Source organism: Salvelinus sp. IW2-2015, linkage group LG4p (assembly GCF_002910315.2).
Source record: "Salvelinus sp. IW2-2015 linkage group LG4p, ASM291031v2, whole genome shotgun sequence".
NCBI classification, from domain to species: domain Eukaryota; kingdom Metazoa; phylum Chordata; class Actinopteri; order Salmoniformes; family Salmonidae; genus Salvelinus; species Salvelinus sp. IW2-2015.
This window is the reverse complement of record NC_036841.1, coordinates 28,152,080-28,166,564: the sequence shown is the minus strand read 5'-3', so window position 1 is coordinate 28,166,564 and position 14,485 is coordinate 28,152,080. Positions and strand designations below refer to the sequence as shown.

Below are 14,485 nucleotides of genomic sequence, written 5' to 3'. Positions count from 1 at the left end.
ATGTCTCTGGTGTGTAACCCCTACACCTACACAGACAAGGTGGCCAGTCTTGTCCAGGAGGCAGCCTACCTACAGGCCAATCTTAGCGGCCAGGACGGAGACACCGCCAGCATCCCCATCTCACACATAGACGGTTGGTGACTACTACACACTTCCAGCATCCCCATGTCACATAGACGGTTGGTGACTACTACACACCGCCAGCATCCCCATGTCACATAGACGGTTGGTGACTACTACACACTTCCAGCATCCCCATGTCACATAGACAGTGCTGTGAAAAAGTTATTGTATATTGTTGATACTAAATATTATCAGATCTTCAACCAACACTTAATATTAGATTAAGGAAACCTGAGTTTACAAATATCAACAACAAAAAAAATATATACATTATATATATATATATTTATTTAACAAAGTTATGCAATGCCCAATTCCCCTCTGTGAAAAAGTAATTGCCCCCTTACACTCAATCACTGGTTGTTCCACCTTTGGCTATTTTGACTCATCTGTCCATAGAACATTCCTCTAAGAGTGTTGATGATCATCCAGATGCTTCCAGGTGCTTTTTGGAAAACTTAAGTCAACTTTTTGGATGACATGGGTCCCATTTTTTTTTTTTTGTCTGGCCAGAACCAAACACTGCATTCCACAGTAAGAACCTTATACCWAAGGTCAAGCATGGTGGTGGTAGTGTGATGGTTTGGGGTCAGCATGGTGGTCGTAGTGTGATGGTTTGGGGATGCTTTGCTGCTTCAGGACCTGGCCTTAATAGAAGGAACCATGAATTCTGTTCTGTATCAGAGAATTMTACAGGAGAATGTCAGGCCATCTGTCTGTAAGCTGAAGCACAGCTGGGTCGTGTAGCAAGACAATGATCCAAAAAACACACAATCAAGTCTATATGAAAATGGTTAAAAAGCAACAAATTTGAAGTTTTGGAATGGGTTAGTCAAAGTCCAGACCTAATCCCAATTGAGATGTTGTGGCAGGACTTAAAACAAACAGTTCATGCTTWAAAACCCACAAATGGCAATTACTTTTTCACACATGGGAATTGAGTATTGCATACAGTGCATTTGGAAAGAATTCAGACCTTGACTTTTTCCACATTTTGTTACGTTACAGCCTTATTATAAAATGGATACAAAAATGTTTTCCCCTCATCGACACACAATACCTCACAATGACAAAGCGAAAACAGGTTTTAAGATTTTTTTTGCAAATTAATACACATTTCTAAACAGAAATACCTGAGCAATTGGTGGCCAAACTGAGCAATTGGTGGAGAAGGAACTTGGTCAGGGAGGTGACCAAGAACCCGATGGTCACTCTGACAGATCTCCAGAGTTCTTCTGTGGAGATGGGAGAACCTTCCAGAAGGACAACCATCTCTGCAGCACCACAATCAGGTCTTTATGGTAGAGTGGCCAGACGGAAGCCACTCCTCAGTAAAAGTCATTGTCCTTCAGGCACCCAAAGGACTCTGACCATGAGAAACAAGATTCTCTGGTCTAATAAAACCAAGACTGAAGTCTTTGGCCTCAATGCCAAGCGTCACGTCTGGTGGAAACCTGGCACCATCCCCACGGTGAAGCATGGTGGTGCCAGCATCATGCTGTGTTTCAGCGGCAGGGACTGGGAGATTAGTCAGGATCGAGACAAAGATGAACGGAGCAAAGTACAGAGAAATCCTTGATGAAAACCTGCTCCAGAGTGCTCAGGACCTCAGACTGGGGTGAAGGTTCACCTTCCAATAGGACAACAACCCTAAGCACACAGCCAAGACAAAGCAGGAGTGGCTTCGGGACAAGACTTTGAATGTCCTTGAGTGGGCCAGCCAGAGCCTGGACTTGAACCYGATCGAACATCTCTGGAGAGACCTGAAAATAGCTGTGCAGCGACGCTCCCCATCCAACCTGACAGAGCTTGAGAGGATCTGCAGAGAAGAATGGGAGAAAYTCCCCAAATACAGATGTGCCAAGCTTGTAGCGTCATACCCAAGAAGACTCCAGGCTGTAATCGCTGCCGAAGATGCTTCAACAAAGTACTGAGTAAAGGGTCTGAATACTTATTTAAATGTGATATTTCCGTTTTTTTTTTTACATTTGCAAACGTTTCTAGAAACCTGTTTTTGCTTTGTCATTATGGGGTATTGTGTGTAGATTGATGAGGGGGGGGGACAATTTTAATCCATTTTAGAATAAGGCTGTAACGTAACAAAATGTGGAAAAGGTCGAGGGGTCTGAATACTTTCCGAATGCACTGTAACTTTGTTAATTAAATAAAGTATAACTGTTTGTTATTTGTAAACTCAGGTTCCCATTAACTAATATTAGGTTTTGGTTGAAGATCTGATAACATTCAGAATCAAAAATATAAAAACATTTAGAAAGTCATAAGGGGGCAAATACTTTTTCATGGCACTAAAGACGGTTGGTGATTACTACATACTACAGTATATCCCGTCTCTCACATAGATGGTTGGTGATTACTACATACTACACAGTACATCCCCGTCTCTCACATAGACGGTTGGTGATTACTACATACTACAGTACATCCCCGTCTCTCACATAGACGGTTGGTGATTACTACATACTACAGTACATCCCCATTTAATACCTGTTATCTTCCACGATTCTTCCCATTCTCCTTTCACCTCTCATCAACGAGCTGTTTTCACCCACAGGACTGCCGCTGACTGGATGWTGTTTGTTTTGTCGCACCGTTCTCTGTAAACCCCAGACACTGTCGTGSGTGAAAAGCCCAGGAGGYCGTTTCTGAGATACTGGAACCTGGCACCGATAATGCCACACTCAAAAGTCGCTTAGGTCACTCATTTAGCCCATTCTAACGTTCAATCAAACAGTAACTGAATGTCTCGATGCCTGTCTGCCTGCTTTATATAGCAAGCCAAGTGATTCACTGTCTGTAGGAGTGAACCATTTTGGTGACAGGGTGGTGTACCTAATAAACTGGCCACTGAGTGTGTGTATATATTCTATCCATGCAGGCTTTCTTGAGCAACCTGAGACATTTAAACAGATAGGTGGGAGGGCAAATCAAATCAAATGTATTTTATATAGCCCTTCGTACATCAGCTAATATCTCGAGGTGCTGTACAKCATACAGACTGGCGCAAATTTATTAATGCTCAATTTGCCTAAATGGGTAATAGAAACACTTAATTTTATTCAACACCTAGGTTTAAAAATWATTATAGTAATAATTATCGACACGACAGTTAATTCGAAACGCACCATAGCAGGCATATTGTCGCATGTATTTTCTATGTGAACTTTCTAAACTTCRACATAAAAATCGCTGGATAAGTTAATGGAAACATAGCGAGTGAAGACAAAGCTTTGGTCTGGTGGGAAACATTGTTGCTGCATGTATTTCTAGACGTGATGGACATGGTCGACGTGATCATGGAGGGCAGCGAGGGGGAGACTGAGGAGCTGGGCCCGGCACTTAGTGATGACCTCATCCTCCAGACCTTCCCTTTCAGTGCCGTGGTACCTGCTGTCCTGGAGGCCAGGAACAAACTACCTGCTACCTACAGAACGGAGAATGGTAAACTACTGGAGTACTGTCTGAATGTCTGGTTGACTGACTGGCTGGCTGACACTGGCTGGACCTGTCGGTGACTGCGCTGACTGTCTGGTTGACTGGCTGACTGGCTGGTTGGCTGACTTGGCTGACTGGCTTCTGACTGGCTGACTGTCTGGCATGACTGTCTGGCTGCACAACGACTCCAGTCCGCAGAACGATGACTGGCTGTCTGGAATGGCCTGACTGCAACTGGGCTGACTGACTGGCCTGACTGTCTGGCTTGACTGAAGAGCGCTGACTGACTGCTGGCTGCTGGTGAGCTGTCTGGCGGAACTTGACTGGCTCGGCTGGACTGGCTGGACTGGCTGACGCTGCGGACTGTATTCTTATGGTGCTGATCTGACTGGCTGAGTCTGGCTACGGCTTGACCTGACTGACTGACTGTCTGCTGTCTGGCGCTGGCTGACTGCGGCCAACTGCCTGGCGGACTGCGCTGGCGAACTGACTGACTGGTTGGCTGCTGGTGTGCTGCTGGCTGACGCGACTGTATGGCGGACTGACTGACTGTTGGCTGGGAGGACTGGCTGACTGACTGTCTGTCTGGCTAACTGTCTGGCTGACTGGGGCTTGTTCAAAACACTCAAGCCTTGTTTGTGTGTATTCATAGATTGTATATTAAATGTTGTTGTGATTTGACCCGGGGGATGGTGTATAATGTGATGTTGTTATTTTGACCGGAGGGGAAAGATGTGTATAATGTGATTTGTGTATTTGACCCGATGGTGATATGTGATGTTGTGTATCTGTGTAGTATACGACTACATGACAGTCCTAGTGTGTGCTCCACTGTCAGAGAGACCCTCTGCCCTCAGCCTGGCTCTTCTACAGTACGATAAAGAGCTGAACTCCTCTGAAAGACCCTGGCCCCCCATTCACTCCGTCATTCACCTGCATCACTACTACACAACATGCTGCCCCAACAGGCCCGGAACATCTGGTCAGAACACCCCCTCTCATCGCGATCATACAGATAGCTGTTATTATTCTTGTTCATATCAGCCTTATTACACGTAATGGTGGGTTATTATCATGTTCATATCAACCTTATTACACGTAATGGTGGTTATTATCATGTTACATATCACCTTATATTACACGTAATGGTGGTTATTCATCATGGTTCATATCAGCCTTATTACACGTAAGTGGTTATTATCATGTTCTATTCAGCCTTATACACGTAATGGTGGTTATTATCATGTTCAGTAATTAATGTTATTGTAAAAGTGTTTTATATTATTAATAGTGCTTAATTACAACGACATATATGTATCCACTACAACCTCCTGTTCTATCGTCTCTCCTCTGTCCTGACAGTTCCCAGGCCTGTGAAAAGCTCGGCCTATCCCAGAACCTCCTAGACAGATAGCTGTCCTCGGAGGCAGAGCTCTCCTGTGGCACACTCACGGATCTCTACTGTACATGACAAAGCCTTGACACTCAGACGAGAGGACCTCCTGACCCGTGCATAGAAGCCTCATCTTATCGAAGACGAACTACGATGAAGAGTCTCCTAGAGATCACGTAGTATTCCTGGTTCAACAGCCAAGCATCCTAAGCGCTGCTATCATCAATTAACACGTCAGTTCGCCACACTCTAACACGTACTCCTCAGAAGTCACCGTCCCCTAATAGCCTCCTGGCAGCCTCTCTCAACATCGCGACCTGCCGTCTCTCCACCAGCCTAAACGACCAGTCTCCCGGCACGTCCTAAACACGTAGCTTCCTGTCTCTCACCACTCCTAACAACGTAGCTTCCTGTCTCCACCTACTCCTAACACGTAGCTTCCTGTCTCCACCAGCTCCTAACACGTAGCTCCTGTCTCCACCGCTCCTAACACGTAGTCCTGTCTCCACCTCTCCTAACACGTAGCTCTCCTGTCTCTCCACCTCTCCTAACACGTAGCCTCCTGTCTCTCCACCATCTCCTAACACGTAGCTTCCTGTCTCCACCTCCAACACGTAGCTCTCCTGTCTCTCCACCTTTCCTAACACGTAGCCTCTGCTCTCCACCTCTCCTTAACACGTAGCTTCCTGTCTCTCCACCTCTCCTAACACGGTAGCCTCCTGTCTCTCCTCCACCTGCTCCTAACACGTTAGCTTCCTTCGTCTCCACCAGCTCCTAACACGTAGCTTCCTCTCCACCAGCTCCTAACACGTAGCTTCCTGTCTCTTCCACCGTCTTCCTAACACGTAGCTTCCTGTCTCTCCACCACTCCTAACACGTATGTCTTCCTGTCTCTCCACCTCTCCTAACACGTAGCTTCCTGTCTCCACCTCTCCTAACACTAGGCCTCCTGTCTCTCCACCAGTCCTAACACTAGCTTCCTGTCTCCACCCCTCCTAACACGTAGCTTCCTGTCTCCCCACTCCTAACACGGAGCTTGTCCTGTCTCATCCATGCTCCTAACACGTAGCTTCCTGCTCTCCACCCTCCTAACACGTAGCTGGCTCTCCTGTCTCCACCCTCCTAACACGTAGCCTCCGCTCTCCTGCTCTCCACCCTCCTAACACGTAGCTTCCTGTCTCCTCACCATCCTAACACGCCTCCTGCCTCCTGTCTCTCCCACCTCTCCTAACACGTAGCTTCCTGCTCTCCACCCACTCCTTAACACGTTGTCTCCTGTCTCTCCACCCTCTCCTAACACGCTAGCTTCCTGTCTTCTACCACCTCCCCTAACACGTAGCTTCCTGTCTCTCACCTCTCCTAACACGTAGCTTCCTGTCTCTCCACCTCTCCTAACACGTAGCCTCCTGTCTCTCCTGTCTCTCCACTCTTCCTAACACGTAGCTTCCTGTCTCTCCACCTCTCCTAACACGTAGCCTCCTGTCTCTCCACCTCTCCTAACACGTAGCTTCCTTTCTCTCCACCTCTCCTAACACGTAGCCTCCTGTCTCTCCTGTCTCTCCACCTCTCCTAACACGTACTGCTCTCTGTCTCTCCACCTCTTCCTAACAGTAGCTTCCTGTCTCTCCACCTCTCCTAACACGTAGCTTCCTGTCTCTCCACCTCTTCCTAACACGTAGCCTTCCTGTCTCTCCCACCTCTCCTAAACCAGTAGCTTCCTGTCCTCCACCTCTCCTAACACGTAGCCTCCTGTGCTCTCCGTCTCTCCACCTCTCCTAACACGTAGCTTCCTGTCTCTCCACCTCTCCTAACACGTAGCCTCCTGTCTCTCCTGTCTCTCCACCTCTCCTAACACGTAGCTTCCTGTCTCTCCACCTCTCCTAACACGTAGCTTCCTGTCTCTCCACCTCTCCTAACACGTAGCTTCCTCTCTCTCCACAGTTGTCTAAAACCACAGGGCTGCTGGTGCTCAATGTCCTGATGGGAGTTCTCCAGGGGTTGGTGTCGAGGCTTCAGAGCCCACAGGAACCAACTGAGGAAACCGAGGCAGAGCCCATGGTCGAAGGAGAGACTGAGCCCATGGTCGAAGGAGAGACTGAGCCCATGGTCGCTGATCAGAAGGCAGCGGAGACGGCAGAAACCATGGCTGTGGATCCCAAGGTGGCGGCAGAGACGGAGCCTATAGCTATGGACCAGGACACAGCCAAGGCAGCAGAACCCAAAGCTGTGGACGTCCTGAATGGATCAGAGCTCTTCCTGGAGTTCAACCCGTCTTCTGAAGCAGAGGACGATGACCACAGCCTGGTAGGACCAGTCGCCCTTTTACCTGAGCTGGTATACCAGATATATAGTAGTCAGAATTCCAACTCTTCGTGCCATATCAAAAAGAAAGGAGGGCCAAGACTCCGTGGCCTTCGTCAGGGAGTCTTCGTTTCATATCTTTACAGTTGTAACCTTGTTCTTCTTTGTTTACTGTAACTTAATAAGTTATCCCTGGTGGTTTTGGGATATTTCTCGTTGACTTTTTTGTGTCTGGCGATGTGATATACTGTATCCTTTTTCCCTGACCTGTGTGTGTAGGTGGTGTTGTCAGTGCTGAGTTCCATCCTGAAGCACCCGTGTATCGAGCAGTGGTTCCTGTCTCTGGAGTTGTCCTCTGTCCCTCCTACCTCCCTCAACCCYGTCAGGCTGAAGCTGCTGTGTGCTCAAATGTCTGACTGCATCCTGGGTCTTTTACAGACCTCTGCCTCCGTCCTTCGACCCCTGGACTCCCTCGATCTCCTCTCCCCTTACCTCGAGGCTGTWTCAAGGGCTCTGCTCAGAGAGCTGGGGGACACCGGGGAGAGGAGGGAGACCGACAAGGAGTCCCGGCCTGTGARAGCCTTCATGGCCCTGCATGTTTACATGGAACCCTCTCTCCTCCAGGAGCTGGTCTCCTCCCTTCTCCTCCTCCCCAAGGAGACCCTCATCACCCCGGGGGAGGGTGACGGGGAGGGAGAGRAGAGCTCCAGAGCAGCAGAGCTCAGTGTCTACGGACGCACGGCTCTACAGGTCCTCACTGAGACCTCCTCCACCAACACCTCTTCATCCGGCTCCCCTGTCCTCCTCCTCTCCCAGGCCTACCTCCAAGGCCTGGCCACCCTGCTCCTCTCCTGCTCCAGCCCGTCTCTGGAGACCTTCCTCCTGCAGGCCCTGAGGACCCAGCCAGGCAACGCTAAACTCCTACACACTGACGTCCTGCTCCACTGTCTCCAGGGTCCTCTTACTGCAGCCACCCAGGCCCTCGGGGTAGCCCTGCTGCAGAACAGCTCTACTCACAGGCTCTGCTTCGAGGTGTGGTGCCTACAGCCGCAGCACCTGGAGAAACTCACAGACCAGACAGAGACATTCCTACCGCTGGTCAACAGTTACCTGCAGACTGCAGCCAGGGAGGATCCCGCCAGGCCTAAAGAAGGTAGGGGGTTGTGGTCTTGTCTGCTGTGTCAGACTTATTGTTACTATATTTATGCTCCCTACCGGGGCGAATCCCAACTTCTACTTTATTTAGTCTCTCGTTGACATGTAATGCTTGACTTAAGAAGTGAAAGTACACGGGTTGGTTCTTAACTATCACAGTCACCGTGTTGTTTGACATGCCCGTGTTGTTGTCCCACAGTTCAGACAGCGGTGCTGAAGGCCCTGAARAAGGCCCTGTTCCCCGGGCTGAGCCTCTCTGTGCTGGGGCAGGAGACAGGGGAGGCCCTGGAGGTTGTGGAGGCTCTGTCTAGTCTGATCAGACTGGCAGCTAAGGTCAAGGACATCAGAGAGCTCGTCACCTCCTTGCCTGCTGCCCTGCAGAAACTAGACGGCTTTGAGAGGTAATGTGTTTGTACGGGTATTACCTCAGTAAAACATAGTCGAATACAACAGGTGTAGGTAGACCTTACTTTGAAATGCTTACTTACAAGACCTTAACCAACAATACAAAACATATTTACTAATTAACCAAAGTAAAAAATGTAAGAGAAACAATAAAATAACAATAGCGAGGCTATATACAGGGGGTACCGGTACTGAGACTATATACAGGGGGTACAGGTTAGTAATGAGACTATATACAGGGGGTACTGGTACTGAAACTATATACAGGGGGTACCGGTACTGGAACTATTGTACAGGTTGAGTAATGAGGCTATATACACGGGGTACAGGTTAGTAATGCAGGCTATATACAGGGGGTACTGGTACTCAAGCTATATACAGGGGGTACCGGTACTGGACTATATACAGGGGGTACCGGTACTGTAGACTATATACAGGTTAGTAAATCGAGGCTATATACACAGGGGTACAGGTTAGTAATGAGGCTATATACAGGGGTGTACTGGTACTGAAACTATATACAGGGGGTACCGGTACTGAGACTATATACAGGTTAGTAATGAGGCTATTATACAGGGGGATACAGGTTAGTAATGAGGCTATATCAGGGGGTACAGGTTAGTAATGAGGCTATATACAGGGGTACAGGTAGTAATGAGACTTATATACAGGGGTAAAGGTTAGTAATTGAGGCTATAATAGGGTACAGGTTAGTAATGAGGCATATACAGGGGTACAGGTTAGTAATGAGGCTATATACAGGGGTACTGGTACTGAAACTATATACAGGGGTACCGGTACTGAAACTTATACAGGGGGTACCGGTACTGAGACTATGTACAGGTTAGTAATGAGGCTATATACACGGGGTACAGGTTAGTAATGAGGCTATATACAGGGTGGTACAGGTTAGTAATGAGGCTATATACAGGGGGTATGGTACTGAAACTATAATTACAGGGGGTACCGGTACTGAGACTATATACAGGGGGTAAGGTTAGTAATGAGGCTATATACACGGGGTACAGGTTAGTAATGAGGCTATATACCAGGGGTACAGGTTAGTAATGAGGCTATATACAGGGGGTACAGGTTAGTAATGAGGCTATATACAGGGTGTACAGGTTAGTAATGAGGCTATATACAGGGTGTACAGGTTAGTAATGAGGCTATATTACAGGGGGTACAGGTTAGTAATATGAGCTATATACAGGGGGTACAAGGTTAGTAATGAGGCTATATACAGGGGGTACAGGTTAGTATGAGGCTATATACAGGGGATACAGGTTATAATGAGGCTATATACAGGGGTCAGGTTAGTAATGAGGCTATATATCAGGGGTACGGTTAGTAATGAGGCTATATACAGGGGGTACAGGTTGTAATGAGGCTATATACAGGTTAGTATGAGGCTATATACAGGGGTACAGGTTAGTAATGAGGCTATATACAGGGGGTACAGGTTAGTAATGAGGCTATATACAGGGGGTACAGGTTAGTAATGAGACTATATACAGGGGACAGGTTAGTCCATGTAATTGAGGTAATATGTACATGTGGTAGGGTATAAAGTGACTGCATAGATAATAAACAGCAGAGTAGCGCAGTGTAAAAACAAAGGGGGGTCAATGTAAATAGTCCGGGTGGACATTTAATTAACTGTTCAGGAGTCTTATGGCTTGGGGGTAGAAGCTGTTAAGGAGTGTTTTGGACCTAGACTTGGCTCTCCGGTACCGCTTGCTGTGCGGCAGCAGAGAGAACAGTCTATGACTTGGGTGACTGGAGTCTTTGAATTTTTTTKGGGCCTTCCTTTGACACCGCCTAGTATAGAGGTCCTGGATGGCAGGAAGCTTGACCCCAGTGATGTACTGGGCCGTACGCACTACCCTCTGTTGCGCCTTGCGGTCGGATGCCGAGCAGTTGCCATACCAGGCGGTGATGCAACTGGTCAGGATGCTCTCGATGGTGTAGCTGTATGGTGTAGCTGTAACTTTTTGAGGATCTGAGGACCCATGTCAAATCTTTTCAGTCTCCTGAGGAGGAATAGGTGTTGTCGTACCCTCTTCACGACGGTCTTGGTGTGTGTGGACCATGATAGTTTTTTGGTGATGTGGACACCGAGGAACTTGAAACTGTCGACCCGCTCCACTACAGGCCTGTCGATGTTAATGGGGGCCTGTTCAGCCCTCCTTTTCCTGTAGTCCACGATCAGCTCCTTTGTCTTGCCCACGTTGAGGGAGAGGTTGTTGTCCTGGCACCACACTGCCAGGTCTCTGACCACCTCCCTATAGGCTGTCTCATTGTTGTCGGTGATCAGGCCTACCACTGTTGTGTCGTCAGCAAACTTAATGATGSTGTTGGAGTCATGCTTGGCCATGCAGTCCATGGTAAACAGGAAATACAGGAAGGGGACTAAGCACGCACCATCCCTCGGATCTGTGTGGCAGATGTTGTTGCCTACCCTTACCACATGGGGGCGGCCCGTCATGAAGTCCAAGATCCAGTTGCAGAGGGAGGTGTTTAGTCACAGGGTCCTTAGTTTATTGATGAGCTTTGAGGGCACTATGGTGTCGACCGCTGAGCTGTAGTCAATGAATAGCATTCTCACATAGGTGTTCCTTCTGTCCAGGTGTGAAAGGGCAGTGTGGAGTGCAATAGAGATTGCATAATCTGTGGATCTGTTGGGGGCGGWATGCGAATTGAAGTGGGTCTACGGTTTCCGGTATAATGGTGTTGTCAGCCATGACCAGCCTTTCAAAGCACTTCATGGCTACCGACGTGAGTGCTACAGGGCACTAGTCATTTAGGCAGGTTACTTTCGCTTCCTTGGGCACAGGGACTATGGTGGTCTGCTTGAAACATGTAGKTATTACAGACTGSGTCAGGGAGAGGTTGAAAATGTCAGTGAAGACACTTGCCAGTTGATCTGCGCATGCTCTGAGTMCACGTCCTGGTAATCCATCTGGCCCCGCGGCCTTGTGAATGTTGACCTGTTTAAAGGTCTTGCTCACATCGGCTACGGAGAGCAGGATCACACAGTCGTCCGGAACAGCTGGTTCTCTCATACATGTTTCAGTGTTGCTAGCCTCGAAGCGAGCATAAAAGGTATTTAGCTCGTTTGATAGGCTCGCGTCACTGGGCAGCTCGCGTCTAGGTTTCCCTTTGTAGTCCGTAATAGTTTGCAAGCTCTGCCACATCCGACGAGCGTCAGAGCCGGTGTAGTAGGATTTAATCTTAGTCCTGTATTGACGCTTTGCCTGTTTTGATGGTTCATCTGAGGGCATTGCGGGATTTCTTATAAGCATCCGGATTAGTGTCCCGCTCCTTGAAAGCGGCAGCTCTAGCCTTTAACTCGGTACGGATGTTGCCTGTATTCCATGGCTTCTGGTTGTGATATGTACGTACGGTCACTGTGCGGACGATCACTTCCTTATTGAACGAGTCACTGGTACTTCCTGCTTTAGTTTTTGCTTGTAAGCAGGAATCAGGAGGATAGAATTATGGTTAGATTTTCCAAATGGAGGGCGAGGGAGAGCTTGAATGTGTCTCCGTGTGGAGCAAAGGTTGTCTAGGATTTTTTTCCCTCTGGTTGCACATGTGACATGCTGGTAGAAATGAGGTAAAACAGATTTAAGTTTCCCTGCATTACAAACACCGGCTACTAGGAGCGCCACCTCTGGATGAGCATTTTCTTGTTTGCTTATGGCCCTATTTACAGCTGCGTTGAGTGTGGTCTTAGTGCAGCATCAGTTTGTGGTGGTAAATAGACGGCTACGAAAAATATAGATATAAACTCTCTTGGTAGATGTGTGGTCTACAGCTTATCATGAGGTACTCTACTCAGGTGAGCAATACCTCGAGACTTCCTTAATATTAGACATTGAGTACCAGCTGTTATTGACAAATAGACACACACCACCACCTCTCGTCTTACCAGACGTAGCTGTTCTGTCCTGCCGATGCACCGAAAACCCAGACAACCGTATATTATCCGTGTCGTCGTTCAAACCAGACTCGGTGAAACATAAGATATTACAGTTTTTTAATGTCCCGTTGGGAAGATAGTCTCGAACGGAGATATCCAGTTTATTCTCCAGTGATCGCACGTTGGCCAATAGAACAGATGGTAGAGGAGGGTTACCCACTCACCAACAAATTTTGACAAGGCAACCTGATCTCTCCGCCCCCTGTATTTCAGTTTTTTTCTTCACGGGAATGACGGGGATTTGGGTTTCGGAGAAACAGTATATCCTTCCCATCGGACTCGTAATTTTTTATTTAAAAACAATCTTCTTCCAGTTCGAGTTGAGAAGCTCTTTTCGGTCATAAGAGACGGTAGCAGCAACATTATGTATAAAATAAGTTACAAACAATGACGTGGAAAAAAACACAAAATAGCACGGTTGGTTAGGAAGCCCGTAAAACGTCAGCCATCCCCTCAGGCTGACTCTCTGATAATGGCACCGATTTCAGTTAAATACACACATCTACTAGGGTTACAGGGGGYCATGTATCAACAAGGAGTATTTTTCTCTCTGTCCCTCCCTTCAGATGGGAGCTGGTGGACCCCATCAGTGCTGTGCTGTCTGTTTGTCCCGAGGAGCTCGAGGTGTGGAGGATGTCTGTGCTCTCTGCTGCCCTCCGGTGGCTGAGCTCTTCCTACAGTCACAACAGAGACCAGGACACAGCACCACTCACACAGGAGGACAGCATACTGAATAGACTAACAGTACTACTGGTGGGTCCACAGTCTATCATGCTAAAATACATGTTGTCTTGCATCCCAAATGACTCCCTGATCCTTATATAATGCACTATTGTTGACCCAGAGGCCATGAGATGTTTTCAGTTGATATGTCAAATTAAATGATGTTGGTTCTGTTGTACATTTACTTTTTAGTCATTTTAGCAGACGCTCTTATCCAGAGCGACTTACAGCAGGGAGTGCATACGTTTTCGTACTGGTCCCCTTGTGGGAATCGAACCCACAACCCTGGCGTTGCAAGTGCCATGCTTTATGCCATGCTTCTGGTCTCTTATTATTATTTGACCATGCTGGTCATTTATGAACATTTTGAACATCTTGGCCATGTTCTGTTATAATCTCCACCCGGCACAGCCAGAAGAGGACTGGCCACCCCTCATAGCCTGGTTCCTCTCTAGGTAGCGACACCTGGGAAGGAAAATATTCTCCATAAACAACAGACATCTACTGTTGAATATGTCAAGAGGAAAATACATCTCAGACTAACCTGGAGAAATAAAAGGTTAGATAAACATGACCCCCGACGGACCCCCTACAGACATGATATCCATTTATATTCAACAGAATAGTTGTGTCTGAATAAAGGATAAGTACAATCCCTTACTTCAGTCCAGCCTTGACAAAGCTGTTCCATCCAGCTGCTGTGATGTCTCTGGAAAAGTCTGAGGGGGGAAAAGAAAAAAGTTTGCTTCTGAGTTACCAATGTAGTCCCGTGTGGCTCAGTTGGTCAAATCAAATCAAGTTTATTTTATATAGCCCTTCGTACATCAGCTAATTCTCGAAGTGCTGTACAGAAACCCAGCTAAAACCCCAAAAAGCAAGCAATGCAGGTGTAGAAGCACGGCGGCTAGGAAAAACTCCCTAGAAAGGCCAAAACCTAGGAAGAAACC

At 47.6% G+C, this 14,485-nt stretch overlaps 1 protein-coding gene and 1 long non-coding RNA gene across 2 annotated transcripts in view; both read left to right on the top strand.

The window, feature by feature from the left end:
• Positions 1-14,485, top strand: part of LOC139024499 (uncharacterized) — a 240,855-nt gene that overhangs the window by 96,108 nt on the left and 130,262 nt on the right. The window lies entirely within an intron of this gene.
• The window catches only part of urb1 (URB1 ribosome biogenesis homolog), a 103,380-nt gene that overhangs the window by 35,117 nt on the left and 53,778 nt on the right, over positions 1-14,485 (top strand). The window contains 6 exon segments of the mRNA XM_070436692.1: positions 1-133; positions 3,412-3,608; positions 6,911-7,273; positions 7,550-8,423; positions 8,625-8,826; positions 13,382-13,579. The exon segment at positions 1-133 is cut by the window's left edge and continues 4 nt beyond it. Of these exon segments, the coding sequence (XP_070292793.1) occupies positions 1-133; positions 3,412-3,608; positions 6,911-7,273; positions 7,550-8,423; positions 8,625-8,826; positions 13,382-13,579 (1,967 nt within the window).